Consider the following 27113-nt stretch of genomic DNA (forward strand, 5'->3'; position numbering starts at 1 on the left):
GATGACGTGGACGAAATCAAGATGGCCGTGACGATGGTGCGGCGTAGGATCACTCATGTATGAATGTGTGGCAGAGAATGCTGGGAAAGTGCGTTAAGACTTCATGGGGATTACTTTGAAGGGGACAACTTGTAGTTTGGATTTAAAACATATCTTTTGAGACTCCACAACTTAATAAGCTTGCCAACCCCTGCCGTTGACCTGATGTCAGTGGGTCAGACACTAAACATAGATAACCTGAACTGCCTTGCTCTTTCTTAATTAGCAACGGTTGTATGGAAATCTGTCAGGCTCGCTCTGACTCCAATTGCTTTGCTTGTTTCTTTTCAAGTGGCGCGTGGAGATTGTGACGATGCCATTATTTTAGGTTCTATTCACACTGAGGGTGTGCACCCTGCAGGGCCGAGGAGCACAACAGCAAAAAAATGAGCCAAGAATCTATATCAAGGCAGACGAAGGTACAATTAACCTGTGCATCAATTTGTTGCCATTCATGAACAGAATAGCTATGTGCTAAACAAAATAGGCTGCCATTTCAAATTTTTGGGGAAGTCAACCCCAACATTTTCTTTACAATAATAAATTATATGCGGCCACACTAGTCTAAACACGGTATTCTAATTAATATTGAGTTTGTGGGTTTGGAGTTAAGCAGCAAAATCCAGCCGTCTTTATCCATCTCAGGGCGCGGCCATTTTGCCACTTGCTGTTGACTGAAAATGACATCACAGTTGCTCAAGGCTCATGTAACGACCAATCACGGCTCAGCCTGCAAACGTCACATGACCAAACTCAGAAAACAGGTGAGCCGTGATTGGTTGTTACCCGAGCAACTGTGATGTCATGTCAGCAAGTGGCAAAATGGCCGCCCCCTGACTTGGGACAAACGTTTTGTTTTTTTTGCTGGTTAGTTCATGTTCCACAAACGCAATATTAATCAGAAAATCATATTTACACTAGTGGGGGGGGGGGGGGGAGTATAGAACATATCGTAAAGAAGATTTTTGGGTTGACTTCTCCATGAAATGAATTGACCTGAGATCATTATTCCAGTATGGTTTATATACTTTTTGTTGGTGTTGTGAAGTGAGATTTTTCAAACGTTACGACTGCATGCACTAAGGTCAAGTATATTACATGTATGAGGAAGTAGTTCAATACGTTTTCTAAGCTTACTATTATTGGCAATGGGGGTCGGACTAAATCAATTCTCTTCTTCCATCTCTTTTTCAGGCCAACTTTGAATTTAGTATTGATTGGAAAACCATATTTTTCATTCTCTTTTTAGGGTGTATGTTATCCTCCATCTGAAATAAATTAATTACAAAATTTAAAAAAATACAGTACGGATAAAGCAAATTGAATGCACGTAGAGATGATGTAAAGCGGTCATTGTGCACATTTCACTCAATCTATGGCACATTTGTGGCCAAATTAGCCTACAGACAATTGAAGTAGCCTGTAATGATGTTCTGAGGTTATGATTACTAGATGGTCAACTGCAAGTGCAATGTGTGTATGTGCACTCTAAAAAGAACATTTTTGAATCAATTAAAGATTACAAGATGAATTGTTAACCAACTTAAAAAAAATATGTTTCAATTGGTAACACACAATTGAATTAAGTTAGTCCAAAGTTAATATATTACATTTAATGAATTATGAGTTCATTAAATTTAACACTTTGGATTGGAGTCACTTTGGATTAAGTCAATTCAGGTAAATGAACTCATACTGAATTAAACTTAATATATTCACTTTGGACTAACTTAACTCAATCGTGTGTTTTCAAGTGAAGCAATTTTTTAAAAAGTTGTTCAAAGATTCAGTTTGTAATCTTAACTTGCTTGATTCAACAATTCTCTATTTAAAGTGTGAAAGACTTTGCAGGTTGTATCAATGTAATGCACAAATTGATCTGCTGTACGTCTTTTTTTTTTTTTTATGTAAATATTGTGTGATTATTTGGTCTGAATGTTTATATATTGTTGCTTAGATACAAAGGATAGTTTGCTTGTCTATGCCTGGACCTCAAGTCAACAAATAAAGCTGATTATTGACTGCTTTGTCTCAATGAAGGTTGTGCAACACTGTTCTCAGAATACGTGTGAAGATGACCATTTTGAATCCGAGTCATGAGAAGGGCCATCAATTAAAGGCGTGAGCGTGGTTATCATTTTAAGGCCCCACTGAGATTGTGCACGTGTGGCGGGATGCGTTACCATGACAACCACTCCACTTCATTACTTACCAGTGCCGCCTGAGCTAGTGATACAAAGCTAGCAGGGCAACGTTGTTGTCCTCCTTCCTTCAGACTCACCCAGGATGCCAAGTGGGGGGACGGACGGCGTTAAGCTCCTCCAGATGGGCTCCATCTTGACTCCCATCTTCTTTACACGCTAATATGGCTAAGATGGATGGAGTGAAGGTGGGGAGGATTATGTGGAGGGCTCCTCTGTGACTGTGGATTCCTTCCGGTGGCGTCAGAAAGGAAGAAAAAAAAAAAAACAGCAGATGATGAAGACGTGGAGAATGGAACTTGTTGTTGGAAACAATATTTCCACGGTGGAACATCCTCCTCCCCAAGCAAAATCATGCAAAGCACCCCTGACACGGCCAAGCCTGGTGGGGGGTCGCCATGGTAACTTGACAGGCGCCACCAGAGAGGAGCGCTTGCAGTGGACTCCTGCCCGGCGGCTTTGCGGCTCCTCCGTGCTCACATGAAGTAATTTACGTTTTGCAAACCTTATGCAAAACAACAGTGGTCTTCTTTTTCTCTCTCTCTCTTTCTCTCTGAATATTTCACTTCAACTTCCTGGGAAACACAATCATTTCCTGGTTTTCCTCAATTCACTTCCATCCAAGAAACTTGGAAGCTCTCTCCTTCAAATGAACAATTTATTGATGCACTTTTTTGTCGGTACGTCAACAGCTTGCTCTCCTTCTTCCCCCCACTCCCCTCCCCCCGCGACATGGGCGCGTACAAACGGTACACAGGAAGTCAGCACACGGCGCAGAGCTGTGGGAGGCTGGGGGGGGGCGCTACACAACTTTAACACGTCGTGCTCGTCGAGTGTGGAGTCCTCGTGCGTAAACACAATTCAGAGCAGTGATGATTCCACACATTCAGTGGGTTTAAAAAGTCTACACACCCCTGTGGAAATGCCAATGGGGTGTGATGTAAAAATGTGAGATCTTTACAAAACTTTCGCTTCCATTAATGTAACCAATTGTACAACACAAGTGAATTTATTGATTTTTTAAAAACATATATATATTTTTTTATTTTTGTTGTATAGGCTAAAGGTAATGGTAACAGTGCAAAAGTTTTGAAAATATAAATTTTTGTCTTTTTTTTAAAATTTAATTTAAGTAAGATAAAAGCCCAGAATTTGAACAGGGGTGTGTAGACTTTTTATATCTGCTGCACAAACCAGTTCAGTATGTAGGCCTCAGTGTCATGTTATGGATTTCTAAAAGTGTCAATTGAAATGTTGAAATGATGAAACAAAACAATACGGCCCTACTTACTGAATGATTTAAGGACCCTTTTGTGGTTTCAGTCAAAATGTCAACACAAAACTTTTTTTTTCTACTTGTACTGTTCTTTTTTCCTGCCTCAAAGACGGCTCTCAACCAATTATATGAAACAAAACAACAATAACAAACTAAAGCATGGAGTAAAAACAAGTTAGTATTTGTCACAAATATGACAACTCACTCTTATGAGAGCTCGTCTGCCTTTACCAAGACAATAATAACAATGATGATAATAAGCACTTTGCTGTGGGAGAGGTATTCAAACTTTCTGCAGGTTTAATCCTCCTGTTACCTCAAGGGTCAATTTGACCCATTTTAACAATTTTTTACCTTGGGGAAAAAACAAAAAAGTGAATTCCTCTTTTTAAATATTAGTCATGAGTCAGAGTAAGTCATGTGATATAAACAATACTGATTGAGTTTATTTTTCATTTCCGACTTACTATTGCTGTTCCTGAGAAACTTTATGTACCAGGAGGATTAAGGAAGACAGATTGAAGTTAAACTTCAAATGCATTCACTTTTCAAGAGCTGTAACAATAAATGAAATAGTAGTTTATAGTTCCACTATTTTTCTGTTATTCAAAATACTTGAATTACGATACATAATGTAGGGCGTGTGGAGTTTACAAAATAAAATGTGCAGCGGCATACAAATAGGCCATTAAGCTGTAATTACTGTATTTGACTATTGCATTAACGTAGGTTAGTGTTAAGTCTACAGCACAATCCCACTTGCTTACAAATGAAGATTAAACTTCAGTCATCATTAGCATCTTGGTAAAAGCAGACTTTTGAGTTTGTGATGCTTGTGGCCTTCTGGCCTGGCTGCGGTCTAACATTGAGATTGCACACAAGAGAATGTTTGTCAATTCTTGAACATGAAATAAGTTGACCCAAAAGTACCAGAAAGTCAAACATGTCACAACTCCGCCCCAGTGCGCCACATGCCATCCTCACAATTCAATGCTCCTTGGTTTAAAAAATAAAATAAAAATGGCACTGTGGGGAGAAGCAAAATGACATGAATGTCTGTTGAATTATTGTACCGAATTTGTTTCTTTTTTCACAAAACGTAAAAAGAAGAGTATGGGCATACTTTTGCACTCATCCATCCTTCATACAGGGAATAAACTGACACTGTCCCATTTGTGTGGAACAGTAGACACAATAACAACATATGCAGGCCAGGATCACTTGACAATGTGTCCACTTAACATTTTTAACAGTTTGCTACACTTGTTTTAGAGATGTTATTGTGTCCACTTCCTGTATGGCTCCAATTTGGTTCTTCTCTGAAACATGTAATGCATTGTTTTCAAGTTTTCCCAATTGTCATTTACGATTTTGTGCGGTCATACAACCTCAACGAATTAAAAAAAAAAAAAAAAAATCACACGCCCTTTTTGTTTACAGCGGTGGAAAAGAGCCGCTTGTGGTTTTAGTGGCTAACATGGCAACATACAACATCCAAGAACCATACTAGTGTAGCCCGGAATGCAAAACACACGGCATGCAATGGAGTACTGAAATACAGCAGTTTTTTTTTTTTTACACTCTCTGACTCATTAGCTGTTTGTTTTAAGATGCACCTCGCACCACAATCATGACCAAATAGTCCTCTTCGCTTTTGGCCAGCGCTTTGGCAGAGGAATCCAGGAACTGCTGGGAGAAATCACAGGGAGGGAAAGCATGGAGGACCCCCGTGGTGTCTTTATCTCGGCTCCCGCCCACTGGCAGGCCGATGACGCCCGCCGCCTGCTTTTGGTTGAGGTAGGACACCAGGTTGCGGAGCGGCCGCTGGGTGGAGACGGCCGGGTCGGACGACGAGTCCTCGGCGGCGCCAGGAACCGCCAGGAGGACGGCATAGCCCCCAGGGCCGGCCGCCTTGATGCGCCGGGAGACCTCGTCGAGCTTGGGCTGGTCCAGGCGGAGACGTTGGGTGATCTTAAGCTCGCAGACCTGCTTGCCGGTGGTCCCGTCGGCGAGCAGCTCGCTGGCGACGCCGTGGTCGCCCTGCAGCAGGTGCATGTTGGCCGGGAAGTTGCTATTCTTCAGCAGGAGCATTCCCTGCCAGGCCAGAGTCAGCTTGGAGACGTCCGATTTGGATGGCGGTGCGCTTCTGGAGGAACAATCGGAGCGTTCTCTCTTTGCCGGCCCTTTGCCGCCGTCGCCGGCTTTACGTTTACGCTCTCCAGCCAGTGAAATGTTGCTGCCCGACAGGCACTTCAATCTTCGCTCCGCCCCGCCCCGTTCCAGGCTGCCGTGGCGCTCTCGTATGGGGGAGGGTCTGTCACCCCGCAGGGGGCGCTCCGAATCGCTGAATCGCCCCCCGTCTCTGCTGCTGCCTCCCGGGCTGCCGTCCGGAGACGGGCGCCGACGCCGTACTGTCCTGTCAGAGCTGTCGGGCGAGAGTTCGAGGTGGCGCCCGTCCTCCATGAGGCGCCGCTTGCGCGCAGGCTCTCGCCCGTGCAGTTCTCGCCCCTGCAGCTCCCGCTCCAGGGACCAGGGCTCACGTGCCCGCCGCTCGCGTTCCAAGTGTTCGAGGGGCTCGAAAGGGGAGGACCGCACCCGCTCTCGGAGAGTCTGAGGATTGGGCCACTCGGCGCCAGGGAAGAGCTCCCTGTCCCTGAAATGAAGCGGCGGGGGAGTCCGTTCTCGGACCCTCAGAGGCTCCGGTGCCGCGCGGTGGACAAACGACTCGGCCACCATGTCAAAGGGGGCGATCGGGAGAGGTTGCAAAAACTGCTGCTGATAACGATGTTCCGTGTCAGCGAAGTCTACTCTGAGTCTCCTCTCGGGCCCCCCCAGGGGGAAGCCCCGCATGTGTGTACAAGCCGCTTGCGCAGCGTCCAGACTTTCGTACTGAATGTAGGCCCAGGTGTCCCCCTTCCTGTAGTCTATAGTCCTGATGGTGCCAAAGCGATCAAATTCTCTGGCGAGGGCAGCCAAGGGCACCCAGTGTCCAAGGCCTCCCACCCACAGACGTGTGGTGGGCGTGGCTTTTCCGTAGCCTATCTTGATGGGGTTGCAGCCCACTATTTTCCCAGACATGCTGAGCTTAGCACGGTGAGCCATGTCCAAGTTTTCAAATTTCAAAAAGCCATACGTGCTGGTCTGGCCCCGTGTGGGCCGCTTGATGTCTACCTCCGTGATGACGCCGAACCTGTCAAAGGATCTCCTCAGGGCAGCCTCGGTGATGTCTGTGTCGAGGTTGCCCAGAAATAAGGTGCGATTGGCTCTTTGGTCTTCCTCGGGCGATATAAAATCCTCCTCGCGGAAGGTGGCCCGCTCGGTGATAAAAGCCGGGCGGGCCCGGGTCTCAAACAGGGCGAACTCCCGGTCGCGCTCCAGCTCTCGGGGCAGAGGTGGTGGCGGTGGAGGGGGCAGCCGACCCAAGGCCAGCTGCTGCAGGCGGTAGTCTCTGTATCCCAGGCCGGTGGGCGAGAGGGGCCTCTGCAAGTGTCTGTGGCTCGGTGCAGCGCCATAGAGGTCTCTCTCGACCGGCGAGCGGCTCTTCCTGCGGTTAATGTACACAGCCTCTATCTTCAACGGCCTGTCATAAAGCACCAGCCGGCCCCTGGCGTGCTTGGCCGCCCGGGCGTCCTCCGGCTTCCTAAAGTTGACGAAGGCGATCCGCTCGTCGTTGCTGCGGCTCAGCTTGACGCTCACGTCACCGAATTTTTTAAATTCGTGAAAAAGCCCGTCCTCGACGTCCTCGTCGCTCAGCTGGCTGCCCAGGTCGCTGATTTTCAGGGTTTTGTACTCCCCCTCGGCGCCGAGAGCAGGCAGCCGTTGGTCCCCGCGGGATGTGCTCCTCGCAGCGGCCAAATCCAACGAGAGGCTCAGGCTGCTGTGGTTCTTGCTCACGGAGCCGGGCTGACAGCTGTGGTTGTTACCCAGCCGACCGTGACCGTCGAAGTCCCGCTCCCGTTTGTCGCCGAGCAGGCTCCTCCTCGTCGAGCCGCCGTCACTTTTGCCAGAACTGTTGCCATTATTATTGCTCCCGCCGGACAGAGACAGCGCGCCCATTTTCTTGCTGCTCGGGTGGCATCCTCCCCGATCGCGAATGTCGTCCAAGGCCCGGGAGCGTTTTTTTAGCGGCGACCGCTCTTTACCTTTCATTTCGGTCCACGCGGAGCCGACCCTGAGTCGCCTGAGGCTTTTGGTTGCGGCAATTCTGCGCGCGACCGCAGAATTTGGGCAAAAGAAATTCGTGTTATTCACTGACCCTGCGGCAAAACAACAACGGTCGCCATTTTGTCAAGAGTTGATTCCTATCCCGCCCCGCGCCACTCGATTGGTTGGAAAAGTGGGCGGAAGACGTCAACGCGGACGTCAATCAAAAACCTAGCAGAAGCAAAAATTATAATAAGCGTCTTATTTATTCCTAGGGACTTGAATGAAGACTATCAGACGTTGTGTGAAGAAGTCTCAAATCATTTGTGTTTTTGATGTGAGATTGTAGAATTGTAAAGATGCCTAGCTGTTCTTTCTTTCTTTTCCCAACCCAACCAAAAGCACAACACCGAAAAACATTTACAAACAATACAACTAAAGCAAAGGCAGAGCAAAGAGAACAAAAGTAGCTTACTAAAACTACTAAGTGAACGTACATGGAGACCATGCGTGTAAACAAATGATTTAAAAAAATAATAATTTAAAAGGAGAGGAAATTAAAAATAAAAAAAAAAGCTTTCTAAAATTACTAAAATACTATAGAGTGAAATTAATTTAAAATACTTAAAATACTTTACTCAAAGGTATGGACAGTTAAACTTTTTTTTTTTTAAACATTTGGGGCTGACTTCACTCTGTTGGCATCTTATTCCATTTGCGTGCAGCAAAACAGCGAAATGCCGCTCCAAAATGTTTGCTTTGAAACCTTCACTAATTAACCCGAGTCTGTAGACCTAAGATCCATACTGTGTTTATATTCAATTGGGACCCAAGCCATTCAGTGATTTATAGACCAATAGCAGAATTGTAAAATCGGTTGTAGCTATTAAATCAATTTAAACTATCCCTTTCCTTTCTATATAGACAGTACATTAAACTCTCCACAAGGGTACATTTATTTCTATGACTCTGACTGCATGGAAGGGCAATGCTTATGGTTTACCACACGATGGCAGTGTCCCAACAGATAGTCACAAGACTAGTCACCTGCGGTCAGGGGCCACTGTACTGCACATGCAGTATAGTCAAAGAATGGAACGGCGTCAGTCAATGTCAGGGCACGCTCACTTAATAAGAATAGACTGGTCATCAATCAATGTCAGGACATGCATCACGTCTACTGACATTCACAAGATGGAGGTCTGGAATGTCGGAGGAAAACCCTTCCCGGCACAGCGAGAACACACAAACGCCTCACAGGAGCCCACACTCGAACCCCAAACCTCAAAACTACGAGTTGGACATGTTAACCACTACCCCTTCATCATTGACACTCTGAGCAAAAAGTCAGGTTAAACAAACAGCAAAGTCAATTGAAAAGCATGTTTAAATAAACCAACAATATTAAAACACAACCAATTATAATATGCACCGCAGGTCCCAAATCACTTAGGAGGACTTAATGGGAAGTTTTAGAAAATAATTATAAATTATTATAATTATCATTGTTAAATTAATTGTATACGTCACAAGCTAATTGACAGTATGCTATGCCCCACATTGTGTTTTTGCTCTTCTTGCTTTTTATTCCCAATCTTTTTTTAAAAGTCTTTATTCAAATGTTGCATATTACAGCGTTTCCTCAACAACCCATTTCGTTGTCACACCCTCAAAAACAGAAATTTCAATTTATAGCCAGACATCTTTCTTTCAGTCAGGCAAAGATACAAATTAAAAACACAACACGCCACTATAAGGCTAAAGAGTTACTCAGCAGTAGTGGAAATTAAGCTTATCATTTATTGTTATTTAAAGACACGCATCATGCTGGCATTTCCGAGAATCCCATGTACAAATAAATATGACTCTGGCCACCATTCACTGTTTCTTCAGCTTTTCCTCAGATGGCCATCTCCTCAATCCCTTATCCCTACTGACAAGTCTTCTTATCTCCTGCACTCAATCTGGGATTTAATCAGAAGGGGCTGAGGGACTGTGGGGGCTAACATAGCTGCTGTCCCGCCCCCCAGCCGGGGCCCAACGGCTGCAATTGGAAGAGCCGTTCTATTGGAAACACATGTTAGTGTTGGTGTAACTGGGGAAAGCACTAACGCACCCTGGCATCAGGGCCGCGATCAATTTTTCATCATTCAATAACAGCCGTCTGATAAGGAAATACTTGACCGCAAGTTTTATTTCTAATGCAGGTTATGCAGAAGTGGTGTGCATTTAGGGACAGGAAGGCCTTCTCAGCTGGAAGTAAACATGATTAGACTGACCTACATTTACAACTTGCATGAAATTCTGTTTTATTTCCAACAGTTATTTCATGTGTTGGCTACTCAACTTCCAGGTAGTGTGGACATTAGATGCTTTTTGTCCAATCAGATTTCAGATTCTCTGTGTTGCCATGTCAATGTAATGTTGCAATCTGCCCAGGGGCTTCGGAATCCAGTGGTGGCCCATGGCACATACGCACTATTAAAAAAAAGTATGTATTCATTTATAAACCAATCAGATTTCATGTTCACTACTTTTGCCCTTTGTGTAAGTTAATGTTGTTTTTCCAACCGCTGTTTGGTCAAATCAATTCCATACTGTTAAAACTGCTTTTGATGATTGGAAAATGTTTCGACTTGATGACTGTATGAGTCAAGTTTGAGTCGCAGCATAAACAGGAGGCTAAAAACTCCAAATTGTCAAACTTGGGCCTCAAAGTATTGCTTACCTGTAACAAATTCTGTTACTTATGTTCTATTCAAAACAAGACAGCTGATGTAGACTGATTAGGCCTTTATTTTGGGTCATGCTATAATGCACCACAGACATCAAACAACGAATACAACAATAATTAAAGATCTTGCGACCATGTCCTTTAGCCTCAATGTGATAACTTCAAATAATTAGAAGACTGCATTAGCCTTTCTTTTTTTGGTCCAAGTCCAGTTCATGCTGCGCTTTGGCTTTACGACTTTTCAATTGAGATGTTTCCAAGGTGGCTAAGTGAAATGTTCAGAGGAGTGCGTGTGCGTGGGCCTGTGTGCACAGAATACAGTGGACCGAGCGTATTTGCAGTGCACCATTCACATTTTCCCCCTTTGGAACCTTACTAACGTCTCTTCACTGAAAATGGCCACTAGCATATTTTTGTGTAAAACCCTCTAGACATGTGGTACTGTCAGTGGTATGCAAATGTCCTCTAGTGGCACATGTTGCATTTTTTTCAAAATTAAAATCATCTGTTTTATTATGAGGTGAGTGTGAAATGATACAAAAGTGTTTTGGCCAATTACTGTTGGAGTTCCATGATTTGCTCAAGGTCTTAGTCTCGACCGTGTCGAATAGTGGCAGATCTTTTTATACACGGCAGGAATGTAATGTTTTGTCTCTGTCAGTGGACGCCGCGAGGAGGATGTGGGGGGTGGCGGGGGAGAAGTTGCCAGACTGCATGGCCGTCATGTCGGCCACGAGAGAATGCTGCCCGGCTCTTTGCCTTTCATTCGCAGCGCCATGAGGCCCGTCGGCTTGTAGTCGTTCTCCGGAGCCTCCACGCCGGGGAAGCTGTGGAGGGAGTACAGGCCGTTGATGGCCGGATGGTGCGGCGGGTGGTGGTGGTGGTGGTGGTGAGTGTGGCTGGGGGACGAGGGGATGCCCATGAAGCCCTGCAGGTTGCTGTGAGGATGAGAGTAAGCACCCATGCAGGAGGAGGGCAAGGATTCGGGTCCGAGGACACAGCCGGCAGTCGATGCGACTCCTGAAGCCCCCGCCCACAGATTGCCCTGCATCTGGGAGACACACACACACACACAATTTAAAGATGTTACCGGACATTATTGGCAATCACGGCCCACCCCGTCCTTCCTGAATTATTTTACAACCATCATCTTTTGTCCGTAATGGCCTGAAATGGGGCTGCCAGGGCATGAATTAGATGATTCGAGTCGTACCTGGTAGGTGTCGTGGCGGGGAAGGAGGGAAATATCGTAGGTAGTGGTGAAGTGATTGCGGACCTCCTGGATTTTCCCGTAGCGTTCCCGCTTCCTCCACTTTGCTCTACGGTTCTGAAACCAAACCTATATGTACAATCAATATTATGCATATTAACATACAGTACATCATATACACTGTTATATAAAATAACAATATCTATATACCTCTCAATTTGTAGTCTGACAAATCCGCAACTATATTATTAGAACATTTCCATTTCGGTATTTCAATCGCTTTAATTCCTCTCAAGTATATGAGCAATTAAAATCTTATGCTTACATAAATAGATGCTTTGATTATTGTATATATTGTGTGCATTGTGTTTTATCATCACCGTCAATATTATACTTCCCATTTTGCACTCATCAAGCACACAATTAGACAAAATGTATTACTCAAACCATTTACAGATTTTTTTTCAATTAATTTTTCTGATCAGATTGAAAATTTTATTTTTATTATGTATCAATCAAGTATAGCAGGGCTCCTCAAGTGGGAAAACGGATTCATTCTTTGCATTTCATGTAATCATGTTATTACTATATGTTTTTACAAAGTACCATACTGAGTGCTTATGTCAATTTATTTTGTTGGTGTTTTTTGTGAGGTTGTAAGGATTTAATGGCATTTCCATAAATTCCATTAATGGTGAAATATGATTTGCAATATGTGAATTTTGAGTTCTGAGAGTGGTCATGAAACTATTCGTAAGTCAAGTCCTCATTGTACTTTGTCTTTTAATCGATCAATACTTTCTAATCAGCCACCGATGGTATAGTGCTTCATTTGACTGACTTGGGTGCAGGCAGCGCGGATTCGGTTCTCACTCCGTGACGGCGTGAATGTGAGTCTGACTGGTTGTCTGTTTTTATATGTGCCCTGCAACTGACTGACCGGCGACCCGTTGAGTGTGTAGTCCGCCTTTTGCCAAGAGTTAGCTGGATAGGACACAGCACCACGTGACACGAAAGCAACCAAAGCAAAGCAACATGAGAACATGTGCAAGATGTAAAGATTTGTAAAGTTGCCCATTTCGCAACTTCCCTAGTTAGCATGTAGTGACCAAAATCCAACATCAAGTGTATAAAATGGTTCTGTGAGAAAATGGGGACAGACCAAACAATGTGTGCAACCTGATTCCTTTGTGAATGTAAATGTAGCCATGGCATGTGGTTTGCCTATTTCCTGTGTGCTAAGGGTAGGCAATGAATCGATTTGAAAGCAATTATTCAATTATTGCATTTATCAGGACAATTTTCTTTTTTTAATAGTTTATTTTTCAGAAGTGCGTTCTGCTGACTTTCACTGCTTACACTAACAAGAAGCGCTGATGAAATACAAACTTTTCTGACCGTAGTTACTTTTTTTTATTTTTTATGTGACGAGTGGCTTTAATTCCTGCAAAGAACAGACAAAATGAGCAAAAATCATTTCCACATTGTTTTCTGTATAACAAGAAAGGAGCTCAGTGGAAGGCAATCATGGATTCAACTGTACTGAACGTTGCCAAAGACGAGCAAAGTGTTTGTGCAGTCAAATTGGCGTTATGTTGCAAAAGGACTCCTTTATCCATGTTGGAAACTTTTGACCCGACTGAAAGAGAGTGAAAGAGCTGGAGAGGGTGCGGTGTTCCGCTTGCACAACAAGCCTATTGACCCGCTGAGGCATGCTGTTAAAAGAGATCATTTCAAATGTTAAATTGTTAAAAATATAAAAGTTCATTTAATGAGTGTTTACATGTTTAAAAAAACAACAACAGCATTTTAAAGAGGAAACACTTATTTACTATTCCTGTATAGACAAAAATACTTCTGTTTGATATAAGGAGAAATAAATCAAATTTCAGAAAAAAGTCCCAGGCTATTTTGTTGATAGAAACTCAAATACATGCATGAAAAATAGGTCCCCCACACCTGCACTCGGGCCTCTGTGAGTTCAGTCCTCAACGCCAGCTGCTCGCGAGCGTACACGTCCGGGTAGTGCGTCTTCTGGAAGACCTTCTCCAGCTCCTCCAGCTGGAATGTGCTGAAGGTGGTTCGATTGCGCCGCTTCTTGTTCTTTCCCGACAGGTCGATGGAGTCGGCGATGGAGTCGCTGCCGGGCAAGCCGCTACTTGCCTCCTTCAGTTTGCTGAAGCAGTCGGCGCCCATGCCGGAGTAGCCCAGACTTTTGAGAGTGCCTTTATCACGGACTGAGGTGTGAAAAAAACAACAACAACAACCCAAAAACAAGTCATTATTTTTGAAATACGGAGGCACAAATTTGTATGGTTTGTGTGTGTGCTTTTTATTTTATAATTATAAATTATAAAAAAAAAAAACGATTTTAACAATTTGCATTGGTGAGCCGATCCTCTCTCTCATCTCCCTTGAGAATGACATGATGTCCAATTTCATGAGCACTGCACCTTTCTCTGTGTATTCAAGACACTGTATATTGGGGTGCCCCCGTGCTCAACAAAAAACATTCTATCTCCTGTTTTTCTTGAAATAGGCTGTTCTTGTCACCAACCTCTCTTCACAATAGGTTTTGAAAAAGATATGACCGCGAATATCGACAGGATATCGTTTCCTTCCACTTGACTGCCATCAGTGATTATGAAATCACAAAACGCCCAAGGCAATGATACGGGGAAAAAACACGGAACTTAATATCAAGTAGGGGGCCGCAAAATATCATCACGCAAATGGCCCCCGGGTCGCGAGTTTGAGACCACTGATCGACATTAGCTTTCATCGCGTGATCACAGACCTACACCCACATAAATACAATTGGTTCGTCAACCAATCATCTGCGTCTACCTCACGTTTCTTGCTCAAATTTATACCAACATTGCAAAGCATCTGAGGGAAACCATAGCTACAATGTGGTGTGTGAACAAAATGAATTTGTCACCACACAGTATCAACATCAGGTATCGAAACTATTGCTGTGTCATTTTTTGGGGGATAATGGAGCACAGACTCCCAACAAACTCAAAAATGCTGCTGAATTGGATGATGTCTGTAGCAGGGATCGGAATCATTAAGGAATTTAATTTAGTAGCACAATACAGATAACATTCAACATTTTGAAAAAAATGATGCATTATATCTATATATCTGACATATTTGTATAAAAATATGTGATTCACCTAAATTTTTCGTAAAAAGAAATTCAGATGAAAACATAAGTTGATTAAATTGATTAATTCATTTGGTATTAGAGTTTTTTTGTTGCTGTTGGTCTTGACAATTTTTTTTTGTATGTCTTTCATGGTTCTAAGCTGTCTCTGCTGTGCATTGCTCACACTAACAGCATGACTGCAAACAAAGAGGAGCTAAATTGGACTTTGAAAATGATTACTTTTCCAACATCTCTAGCATTGATCATTCAGAAAACGTGACTTGCGATTAAGAAACAAACAACATGGGAAGAACCATTTCCATGATTGCTTTACCATACGGTGAAAGAAAAGCCTAATGCAGCCAAATGGTGCTCTACACGTTCAAAGGCATGACGCCCATTTATACTGTACTGTACATTGAAAAAGTCGGCATTCTTACACATGTTGGATTGGCAAGGTCACCTTGCCTCGCCTGTACAACTCAACATGAGAAAAGGGTGTGAGAGCTGGAGAGGGTGCAGCCGTGACGTTTGATGGTTTCTTTTATTTTATGATGGTAAAATTCTGAACATTTAAAATGTTTAATTACTGTTAAGTTCTCCAATTAATACGACTACATAGGTCGTCTCCGTCAAAAAGGGGGGAAAAAAATCCATTATGTGTGTGGAAGTTGATGAAAGTTGCTGGGGATGTTTGAGGGAGTTGGGGGTGATGGGATGGGACAAAAACACATTTTTGGGGGGTCAATTTTTTGTTGTATTATTTCCTGACCCACTACATGAAACTGTTGTCCAAATTCATTTCCCTGAGCCGCAGAACAAAATCTGTCTACATTTATCTGCAGGCTGTCTTCAACTCAAGCTTGTCTCTTAATTCAATTTGGTCGCAGTCTTCATTTCCAACCTCACGTTGCACTTCACGACAAAAATATTCTCCTTTCGTCAAGGTCATGTGTTTTCCCTCAAATGTTTAGCTGGGCAACAGCTAGAACAGGGGTGGGCAAACTCGGACCTCGAGGAATGGAGTAGTCCTGCAGGTTTTGGATGTTTCCCTTCTACAACACAGTTGATATATGATTAGCTCATCAGCAAGCTCTGCATAAGCCAGATAACAATCCTGTTGATTGGAATCAGCTTGTGATGGAAGAGGGAAACCTCCAATACCTGCAGGACTCCGGCCCTCGAGGACCGAGTGTGCTCACCCCTGAGCTAGAACAATAATTGACAAATCTTTACTAAAACTTCTCAGTTATTACTTTTACTTGGAAGACAAAGTTTTCTGACAATTAATGTATAGATTGCAAAAAAAGGTCATTTTTAGTTGACACATTAAACTTGAGCACAGAAAAAAATAATCTGGTAAAATTCGATTTTCAGTTTTCTTCAAGAAGTGGCTAACTGACAGCAGCCAACTACAACCAATCTAATTAATTAAAAAAAAAAAATCATTATTTTTTATTGTGACTAAAGAGCAGACAAAACAGGAAGACGAATGAACTCTTGTCAAAACAGCGTGTAGTTTGTGCTTGTATAGCCAGAAAGTGCCCGTCTGGGCAATATGACCTTGAAATAAAATCTCAAATACAAAAATCTGATTCCTGATTTTAATAAATTTCCTCCCTTTGCTTATAAAAAAAATGACAATTATTTTTTGTCTTTTACAGACATTGTGAAAATAAGTGCTTTTGTCTGCATGTACAGTATAAACACAATCCTAAATAAATAAATGAGCATGTAAATTGTAAAACATTCAATCAACAATGTAACGCCTAAAAATGAGGTCCATATCTTTGTCAGCTGAGAGTAATGCCGCATCCCCTCACATTCTCTCACGCTACTTTCCTCAGGTGCAGGTAAGGCAAGACACACTTGGACACAATGTTTTCTGGTTACGAGCACATACCTAGGGTCAAATGTTTCTAATGTGATTAAATAACTGTTGTTGCAACATATAAATGGACAAATACAGTTATTAAAACACTGCGATAAGACAATTATTTTAACTAGACGTGGGGTGGGTTGTGTGGGGTTTTTATGGGCTTTCATTGTCAATGAATTGAATGTCGCCGTTGTATATTATTGTGAACTTACCAGTGCAAACAACAACACAGGATAACATTCCTCAGGGCACACACACATCTGACTAAATGCTATGAAATTATATAGCTGCATTTCCATAAACAAGATGACTTTTTTTTTTGTAGTAAGGGGTGGGAGAAAATAGCTTGTATCGTACAGTATCAATACGCCAGCATCAAATATGGATTTTTAAAAAAAAAAATTTAATAAGTGTATATTACGAGAATAAGGTCTTAATGTCATGGGGTCAAAAATAATGGGGAGTAAAATTTTAAAAAGTCATATTACAAGATTCAAGCAAGTAAACAAAGGCAAGTTCATTTGCAAATGCCCCGGATTGTAAAGAGAAAAAAACATTTTCTTTCTTTTATTTAATTCGCTGAAGCATTTTATCTATGTTTGCATTGGTTTTCAATTGATACTTATGCACGTTTTTAAAATGTGCATTTTTTTTTTACATTATGATAAAACGGGACAAAAACCTCAATATGTCAAGTCATCATTTCTGACATGTTATGTGGCCCCTCAGTTTACTCAATAATACTAAAAGTCGAATTTGTTCAAATAAAATTATTTTATAAAAGTTGGCCTGTTCATCTTCCATATATAATGTAGACAGAACGGAAATGCGCATTGTGTGGCTTTCAAATAAATAAATAAATAAATAAGTAAAATACATGTAGCCTATATTTTTTTTATTCAGTTGAGATGTAAGTGCGAGTTATCAATTTAGATGAATTAATTTGACTTTTGTACAAGTTGTCCTGGTCATCCTCAGTTTTTGTTTAATGAGACATAGTGAAATTCCATTTTGTGGCCTTATTGAAATGGTTTGTTTTTCATGCAAGTTGCCTTATTCGCCCTTAATCTGTGCTCAATGCAGACATTGAAATAAAACGTCTCATTTTGTGGCATTACTAATTTAGATGAATTGATATGACTTTTATACATTGTGTCTTATTGAGCCACATGTTGTGCCTGCAGAGAAGGGAAAGTGTCATCATTTTGCAGCTTTTTCTTTTTACCTTTATTTTTTACTTTTGACTTTCATACACACAGGTTGCCATGTTCTGCATGCTCACGTTGTGCTAGTAATACACAATAAGTAAATGTCCGATCCTGTAGCCTGCTTTATTTTTATTTTTTTTAACTTATTAACTTTACACAATTTATTCAAAATTCCCTTTACTTGGCTGCAGGTGATTTTTTTTTTTAAAGAGAAATATCTTATCTCAATCTTTTACCTGGTTAAATAATGATTTTTTTAAGCGTGATTTCAAAGATGACAATAAAATAATAATTTAAGAAAAGAATGCCAACTTACTTTCGTCGTAGAAGGGGGCCTTGCCGTTTCTAACGGCGGCCTTGTGCTCCTGGTTTAAACTATCCAAGAATTTGCTGCTGTGTTTCTCCGACGGCGAGTCGGGAGGATTCGACGAGAAGTCCCCGAAGTTGCGGTGCAGTGCGGCGGTGGCGTCGTACGCGTCCCCGCCGCCGCGCACCGCAGGACCGAGGCGGTGCACGGCACCGGCTTTGCGCAACTCGTCGCACTGCAGGAAGGAGCCCGGCGACGGGGAGCTGCTCGCAGTAGGTGCCACAGAAGTTGGTGGCGTCCGCCTGAAAGACAAACACGGCTCCGTCTCCATCTTGCATCCAACGACTGCTCGCTCGCGAGGAGGCTGAGGACGCCACAGCGAGTTCGTCCCTTTTTTTTTCTTCCAAAACTTTGAGTGAGTGAGTGAGTGAGTGAGTGGGTGGGATTTAACCTGATCACACACTAAAAGCCGTGAAACTGGATGTATGTGTGTGTGTGTGTGTGTGTATGATATAATCCACCAAATATTCAATCACACGTGCACACGTCCCTCCAAAAGTTAACATTTAATTCCCACTTCAGATGACGTTATGGCCTCCAAAATGAGACAGGGCAACATTGCACGGACCTCTTTTAAAACACATTATTAATGCGTTATATTATTGTGAATGGAGGAAAAGCAACCACCAATTTTCTATAACTGCATATTTCCCCCCAAAGCATAAGTCAAGTGTATGAGACGTTCACCAAACAAGTTCTCCATCTTTCAGGACTTCTTTGGAACTATTGTTCCCATTCCCCATCCCCATATTGCCCCATATATTATTTTCCACACGTTGCATGAAGACATTTTCAAATCACTGCAGACGTTTAACTGTTTATAAAAGTCCCACCTTTCAACAACAAAATTCCTAAGAGATATATTTTCAACATCTAACTCCTTCCACAATTCTCATCTTCAAGTGTTCAACATTGTAATTGTAATAGATATTCTTTTGTTTTAGATTCATGTAGCCTTTCAATGGACCAACTTAAGATGCTTAAAGTGTGTGCAATTTGTTGTAATGCTTCATGTTGTCCCGTTTATTTCCAATTTGCTAAATCATCGCAAAATCTTAGTTCTTTGTGCAAGTGTCTGCTTGGACTTGTTTGTCCAAGAACCTTAAGTTTACAAGATTACTAATATTATTATAATAATTAATTCCCCCTGCATCATGTTTTAAGCCCGTGTCATGAATTCACTAATGTCACAAGAACAAGCACATCTTTCCCCTTACAGTTGAGAGAAAACGTTACTAAAAACACACACACACACAATAAACAGTATTTTGGAAATGCACTTAAAAACAAAACCTTTGGACTTTTAGTTAAGGAGACATGACACTGATTTAACACTCCAACCAGTTCAAATGATTGCTTATTAGCATCAATAATAGCCAAACAGTACAATGCACATGTGTTTTGATCTCCTACAGAAAGAACATTAAAAAAAAGTTAAAATGCAAAACAACCAAAGGAAACATTTGACAAATTTCTTGGTCCGTAAACGTTTTGCTTACATTGAAGATTTCAATTAAGTTAGGAGGCATGTTTTAATAGCTGACTCTCGTCAAAATAATAACAAAAGCAGTTTTATTCCCTTTACCTTGCATCTCGAGCTGAAAGATGCTCAGCAGGCAGAAAGTCAATTGATTTCTTGACATATTATCTGCAATCTAGACAAAGTTTGTCCAAACACGGCGCACTTACCGAGCTGGGCCTCGGCACGGTTGCTCTCGGAGACGTCTCGACATCTCGCCGGATACGTGAGGCGGCACGCCGCCACTCAGCTGATGGACAAGTGTGTAAACATTAGGTCCATTTGGTCTGAGAAGTCTCATAAGCCCCATTTGATTCAATTTAGGAGTCCATCGGCGTCCATGTCAAAGATCTGCAGGCAAAAGGGCAACAAAGCGATTTGGAGTTAGTGAATGCCGGATTCAAATAAGAACCTTAAATTAGGTAGGACTTTGATATTACAGAAATATTTATGCGCAGTGGTAGCATAGGGCAGGAAGAAATTGCCTCAAAATCAAATCTACATTTTTGTCCCCCCCCCCCCATAAAATAATCCCATTTATAATTTTTCGCATTTCGTCAATAACATTATTCAAAACAAGTTTTATTTCTGGGATTTTCTTAAATAAAATGTTATAGTAAGTTTTTCCCACAGTCTTAATTTGAAAGAGTTGCGATCATGTGAAAACAAGTGCTTCCTCCTGGAAAAATGTCCTTCAGTCAAAACATGTTATGTAAACATGATCTTTAATACGTTATGTTAAATGTTCAACAAATTGCCTGGCTCGGCTGGTCCATATGTCTTACACCACACTTCCAGGGCTCCCTCCACTTGTACAGATGAGGCAAGGCAATCTCAGAAAATATTTGTATTATGTTATCATGTAATATTTATATTCATAATCGTGATTAATGATTTCTTTTGTAACACACAGAATAAATGGGCACCATGTCTTTGACAATGTTGTCTTCCAGCAGGCTCCTTTCTTGTCATACATAAAACGAAGTTGAAAAGATTTTGCTCATTTTGTTGTTTTGTGGTGGTAATTGAAGTTGTTAATGTCTTAAAAATACCCCAAAATGTTTTTGGGCTAAAAAGTCGTAATTTGGCAACATTGGCTTTGCTTTTCATAAACTAGCTCTCCTGTAGCTAGTGTAAGCAGTGCACATCAACAGAAACGGACTTGGCACAGACAAAAAAAGAGCTAGAAATAAATCTCAAACGTGAATAAATCACTAAACTGGATGCATCTGCCAGCCCGAACTGGCCAACCTTCTCTACGTTAACCGTCCTTGCCGTGACCCTGGACAGGAAATCAGTTCAGCCTGTTGAGCGTCCCAGTGTGGACACCCCCCTCGCTCTGGGCACAAAGCAGCATGGCTAAAGGTGACCCTCCAGCATCTCACATGTGGACCCTTTTTGACTACATCCTCTACAAGGCCATTTGGGGGACATCCTCTCTTCAAAAACAAACATTTGTTTACTCTTAATGTAACAATTACAAGTAAGATGAAATATCAATATTAACTCATTCACTGCCATTGACGGCTATAGACGTCAAAAATTCATTTGAACTATTTCTATTAGTTTCACATTTTTTTCCCTACTTTTGTTAACAAGAGTATGAAAACCTAGATTTTTTTAATTGTACATTTAGAACACATATACCATTTGTGATTAATTTATGAGTTAACTAGTGAAATCATATGATTAATTACAATTAAAAATGTTAATCGCCTGATGCCCCTAATTTAAAAAAGAAGAAGGAAAGATGATTAAAAATTAGGGAGGTCAGACGATTCAAATTTTTTATTGTAATTAATTGCATGACTTCAATAGTTAACTCACAATTAATCACAAATGTTATATCTGTTTAAAATGTACAATTAAAAAAAATCGAGGTTTTTATACTCTTGTTAACAAAAGTGGGAAAAAATGTGAAACTAATAGAAATAATTAAATAAATCTAATATTTGATGTTTATACCCTTCAATGGTAGTGAATGAGTTAAGATGTCATATTGTTACATTTTACTATACGACATCAATACATCCACCCATCAATTTCCCAACCACTTAACCTCACTAGGGTCGTGGGTGTGCTGGAGCCAAAAAAATCAATATTTTCGGGGACAAAAAAAAACATGAAACGGTAATAACAATAGGTGTTGTGTTCCACTTCCATCACAACAAAACAAAAACCATGGTGTGATGCACTCATGATCATTGTATAACTAAAGTGGCAAATATAGAATTTTTTTTTTTTAATATTAATTAATATTATATATATTAATATTGCAATAAATTGTTACCTCGCTACATCACGGTTCGGTTATCGTGGCTTCAATCGATAGTGGATTTGTATCCATGACCATAACTGATTTTCATTTGAGACCATAACTTTAAATTTTGCAGGTTTATCTTGCTATTTTGTGGGCTTTCTTGCTATTTTTCTTTTTTGTAAGTTGGATCAGTCAAAAAAAACCCATCATTTTTCTGGAGGTTGGGTGGGCGCGGGGGCTGATTGTCTTACAAAAACCGAGACCATGAACATTAGAGCTTTACGCACCCCCAAATCCCCGTCGAGGGTGCGTTCGTAAATACACTCCAAACGTGCAGCTTCGCTCAGACCATTCGGAAACTCGGAACGTTATTCAAATGTGCTGTACGGTTACTCACAGTGCCACAAAATAAGGATCCAGTGCAGGCAGTTAAAGTAAAGTAAGTGTAGCACCGTGCACACTCTTCACCACAGCAGCAGAAAAGGACGACAATGTGGCGGCACTGGAAGCTATTTAGTTTTTCTTTTTACAGTTGTATCTTAAAAACATTTGACCTCAATCCCACGTCATTGGGATTGCAGGGATGTGATTTGACACAAAGTGAAATTATCTGAAAATTTAGCCGGGGGTCTGGGGGCCGCGGGCACTCAGCTAGGTCCAGAGCTCATGGGTTTTCCGTGTTTTTGAGTACTTTCAATGCACTCAGATGACAAAGAAATAGACAAAACAACAGCATAAATTGTCAATGTATATTGAACTATCCCATATAAAATTGCAGTTTTAGTCAACTCAAAATCAGTCACATTCAAAAACATTGGACTGCCTTTGCTTTTAAAAACTATCACTGAGAATATCATCATATATATTTACCATGCAATAAATCATTTAATCAATCATTCTTAATTTAATACATAATGCATAACAAAAACATAAAATACCTCATGCAGCAAGCTCTGGTAAAAACACAATCATGCATTGACTAAGATCATCTCTGTAACTGCATACATCAAGACAGTCAACATATTGAAACCTGAAAAGTGCAAACATGCAGCATTCATTTGAGTTTGTGTCAATGATTAACCATGTTAAATATTTATGACCATTTTTATTACGTTATAATATTTTCGAAAATTTGATTTCGATTAATTTGAAACGTTTACCACCGACCTCAAAATTCACGACTCTGTCAGCAACTGGTACAGGTTGTTGGGGTGGATCACGTCTCTCTATTACCGCTTCCGATTGTGATGTCAATAAGGGATGGGGGCCGTAAAGTTTTGGAGTTTTCGTTTGAGCACCGAAACTTCCAGCGATGGAATAATTTGTTCTTGACTGGAGTTCTTTCACGTGTTTTTTGCTCTTTGCGTGACTTTCAAGAGCTTTGAAACCTCTCCCACCATAGTCAACGGTATCATGGCACCAAATGCAAAGCGCTTTCCCGGCACGATCGATCTTCCGAATAAAGTCACTGAACAAATTCGTCACAGTCTTCTTTCCAACATTTGTAGATATATCCTTCTCTAACCAGTCCCATCGAAACTTGTTTTTTACGATCTTGTCAATTTCCTTAACTCGCGGAGCATCTTTGCGTTCGATCACGGACATTTCTTTAAACACCCGGCAAAAACGTCTGAGAAATGAACAATGGCATACTCCTATGCCTTTATAACAAGCGCGTTTATTGGTCAACACAGAGACTTCAGCCAATCGCAAGATCAGTTTCATTTCAGTTACGGAAACACTAAAATGGAACGCTGTTGAGACGAAATCTGATTTTTTTACCACTTAAAAAATTGTAACATTTTATTTTTGGAGATAAAAAAAAGCGGAATTCCGCGAATTAGCGGAAAAATCACATCCCTGGGATTGGGATTGTTGCCAAAAAGGTACACTCCTGGTGGATTCCTCAGCCTTTTCAACCCTTGAAAGTGAGAGCAAGTTGTCATGACTACCATTCTTTGTCTTCTTGGTTTTTAAATGAAGATGAAAAACGGTTCTACCGTTCTTCTTCATCGTCATCTTCTTCTTCATTTTAAAATGAAGAAAAACAACGAAGAACGGTATAGTCATGGTTAGCTGCCTCCTTGTGGCTAAGGTACGCACAACAGACGCACAATTCCAGTTGAATTAATGTATAAAATCATGATGCGCAAACTCATTCGTTCTTTATGCTGTATTTAATCATGTTAATCATGTTATCCCTGTATGTTTTAATAAAGAAGAATACTGGAGAGTTCTATTTTTCTTATTAAACTAACAGATGAGAACGTTTTTGTGTGTATTTTGGCGGGTTAGAACAGACTAATAGCATGTCCATTCATTTGAAAGGGACATAGGTGGAAAGATGTTTTGAGTTACCTGCGAATGAATTAAATAAGGGCACAAGTGTGTTTTTAAAAACAATATTTTAGGGCTAAATGATTTTGAAAAACAACCTGATTATGAATTTTACCCCTTAATATTGTGGTTGCGATTTAATATACGATTATTTTTTTCAAGGTCCTTTTTTCCATGTAATGTTGTTTTAGCAAACAAAAGCAATACAATAATCTGTATTACAATAAACAATATCATATTGTTTTGGTTTTTGGTCTTGGTTAGGTTGGTAAGGTTTATAGAGATAAAATAAAAATGAAGACAAATAAACTATAAATTAATATGAAAGACGGTTTATTTATCTACTTCAATTAGAGTTGTTAACTTACTCAACACTTTGACTTGCGGTCTTTCAAGCACTACAATAACTTTAAAAGATTTTACTAAAGAAGTGTGGTGTAAATATACGTCAGTAAGTCATAAGCAATATTACAACAAAACAAGGATATGTCAACATGTGGACTGCACTTCTTATGAACTGCATGACAAAGCCTATTGACCGACTGAAATGAAGCAGAGGTTGTTGTTTACCCCCAAATTGCAGCCTTTGTGATTTGAAAATTGCGTTCTATTACACTGAAATGTCAATTTGAATTTGATTAATTGTTCAGCCCTAAAATAGTGTCACAATTGACCCCTGAAAATAATACTGTACACTAAGAAATAGCGACATGACACATCCTAATATCTATAGGCCTATTTTCTCAAATAAATTCCTCTGCGATTCCCACCCCGAGCAACAATGAGCACAACCTGCCAGAAAAATGCAGCTGTAAGCTAGTATGAACAACATCTCTATACTTGGTACAAGCTGACCCGTCTTTGTCCAGCCAACGTGGCCTGGGGCCTTTCCTTTCACGTATACAGGGTGGCGATTCAACCTGAGGTTTGCATTAGAATAGGAGAAGGATGTCTAATTGAATTACCCGCCATGAATGCACAGAGATGATCCCATACGCAGATGCGGGGGATTCTCTCAAGAGGCCTTCCTCACATCTTCTACGCCGTATCCAGAAGCCGCACAAACAGCCGAGGCGCTGATTGACAGCTGACGACCCCAGGGTTAGCTGGTCGGAGGGGTGCATTCTGGGAAGCTTAGGCCTGTTTTCTGGGGGAAGCAGGATGGGCGACTGTCCTCTGTGTCACCTCAAATGCGTGGGGTGTCACGGAGCAGGCGCGTCCGAGGAACCTGTGTTGATGTAAAGTTAGACTTGCTCAGAATTGTACCAAAATGCCATAATGCCATTCTTTTTAAACATTTGTACATCGGACCTTCAAAAATCACATTGTTGTGTTGTTGTGTAGATGCAGATTAACAACATAATTTAACATTTGGGGAATATGATTATCTTAAACTGAATCAGCTTGTAGAAATACTAGAGATTGACGTGGGAACATTTTTCAGCCTTTTAAAATACTGCAGTATTATTTAAAAAAATAAATTACATTGTAATTGTTTAACACAATTAAAAAATGAATTCAAATGTAAAAGTATTTACACTGAATACATCGATTTTAATTAACTAATTAAAACAAAATGAATGCAACAAATATTGCAGGACTCTCCACTGTCCTAAACTTTCATTATTCAGTTTTGGCCATATTACTTCTATTCCTTTTAAATGAACCTGTTACGTGTCCGAACAGAGACAAATGAATGAAAATAAGCAGAGGTCCATTGCGATGTTAAACGGCAACACGTGTGCTGATAGGGAGGCTGTTTTAAATCGATTACCGGGACATTGCTCGACATGGTCACCGACAGAGATACGTCAACAGCAGGGAAGTAGCGAGATTAGAACTCGGTACGCCGTCTTGATGAATGAAGTTGATCCGCCCACAGTTACTCTTCTTCGGCCCTAAATGCAGCCTTGCTCCTGAAACGCACCGGGACTCTGCAAACACGAACATTTACAAAAACATCTCAATGGTTCGCTTTGGAAACCAAGCAGCGGGCACGCGCCGGAGTTCAAAACAAACAAAACTAAGCGGTCTTATCTGGTGGAATATAGTTGACCAAAAATAGCCTGTTTATTTCGTCAAATTTAAGCCTTTGGTTTCACGTCAAATATTTTAGTTTGTCTCTATATCAAAGACTAATTTGGGTTATATAAAACAGAGTCAATTCCCACAATCATTCTGGTCTAATTTTGGTCATGGTAGAATATTGCCTTGAAAAACTAAATTAGCTGGCATGTAGTCGGGTGGACCAAGATTAACTAAATTACATGAACGATTTGCACATAAATAGTTTCCTTTAGGTTCAAATTAACTACCATTACTTGAACAATTTCGCAATAAATTGTATTTCCTGTTATTGAAAACACACCTTAATCGTTTGCCCACTAATGTTTTAGGAAATTAAATTAGTCTGTTTGTTACATTTCATTTCCAAATGCTCAGTAACATTTATTACATAAATTATAATACAAATAATTTGTATTTAAACTTAGTGTAATACATTTGAAACACATAAACCTGACAAAATTTAGAAGCATGAAATAAATAATATTGGTAAATTAGTTGTGTTTAAACTAAGCTTGGTTATTTGTTTTCACTTATGTTTTTATTTCAGAGCAAGGCCATATTATTGAGCTACATTTTTGTTGTATATTTTGCAGTAATAAAAAGGGAGTACAGTACAGTGTTTTCAAATTATTTATTGTAATTACTTGTTTTAATGACCAAAAGTGCTGTAGACCAGAGGTCAAAAACATGAGTAGACTGCTGGCCTGTTCAAAACCATCACC

General features: G+C 40.9%; 2 protein-coding genes across 3 annotated transcripts; both read right to left on the bottom strand.

The window, feature by feature from the left end:
• Positions 1 to 2881: 2881 nt before the first annotated feature.
• rbm15 (RNA binding motif protein 15) lies at positions 2882 to 7799 on the bottom strand. Its single transcript, XM_086068024.1, has one exon. It carries the CDS (start codon positions 7663 to 7665, stop codon positions 5122 to 5124), a length of 2544 nt encoding a protein of 847 aa, XP_085924150.1. The 5' UTR covers positions 7666 to 7799; the 3' UTR covers positions 2882 to 5121.
• Positions 7800 to 10467: 2668 nt separating this feature from the next.
• alx3 (ALX homeobox 3) lies at positions 10468 to 26323 on the bottom strand. Of its 2 annotated transcripts, XM_086067019.1 has the most exons (7): positions 26099 to 26323; positions 25290 to 25552; positions 19898 to 20078; positions 18158 to 18450; positions 13563 to 13840; positions 11607 to 11732; positions 10468 to 11444 (listed from the first exon to the last, which is right to left on the bottom strand). In XM_086067019.1, the coding sequence occupies exons 3-7, from the start codon at positions 20035 to 20037 to the stop codon at positions 11115 to 11117; spliced, it is 1167 nt and encodes a 388-aa protein (XP_085923145.1). In that variant the 5' UTR covers positions 20038 to 20078; positions 25290 to 25552; positions 26099 to 26323; the 3' UTR covers positions 10468 to 11114. The 2 variants fall into 2 exon arrangements, with proteins under 2 accessions (XP_085923145.1, XP_085923144.1); XM_086067018.1 differs by lacking the exons at positions 19898 to 20078; positions 25290 to 25552; positions 26099 to 26323 and having other exon boundaries at positions 18158 to 18495.
• Between the last annotated feature and the right edge of the window lie 790 nt (positions 26324 to 27113).

This window comes from Leptonotus elevatus, chromosome 2, assembly GCF_054856555.1.
Source record: "Leptonotus elevatus isolate MCC_2025b chromosome 2, RoL_Lele_1.0, whole genome shotgun sequence".
Classification (NCBI taxonomy): domain Eukaryota; kingdom Metazoa; phylum Chordata; class Actinopteri; order Syngnathiformes; family Syngnathidae; genus Leptonotus; species Leptonotus elevatus.

Excerpts from the sequence above, each read along its gene's own strand:
- rbm15 (XM_086068024.1), bottom strand. The coding sequence starts at position 7,665 with ATGAAAGGTAAAGAGCGGTCGCCGCTAAAAAAACGCTCCCGGGCCTTG.
- alx3 (XM_086067019.1), bottom strand. The coding sequence starts at position 20,037 with ATGGGGCTTATGAGACTTCTCAGACCAAATGGACCTAATGTTTACACA. Across the intron at positions 18,451-19,897 it reads CCGTGCCGAGGCCCAGCTCG|GCGGACGCCACCAACTTCTG; the intron begins GTAAGTGCGCCG and ends TTTGTCTTTCAG. Across the intron at positions 11,733-13,562 it reads TCACAGAGGCCCGAGTGCAG|GTTTGGTTTCAGAACCGTAG; the intron begins GTGTGGGGGACC and ends TTGTACATATAG.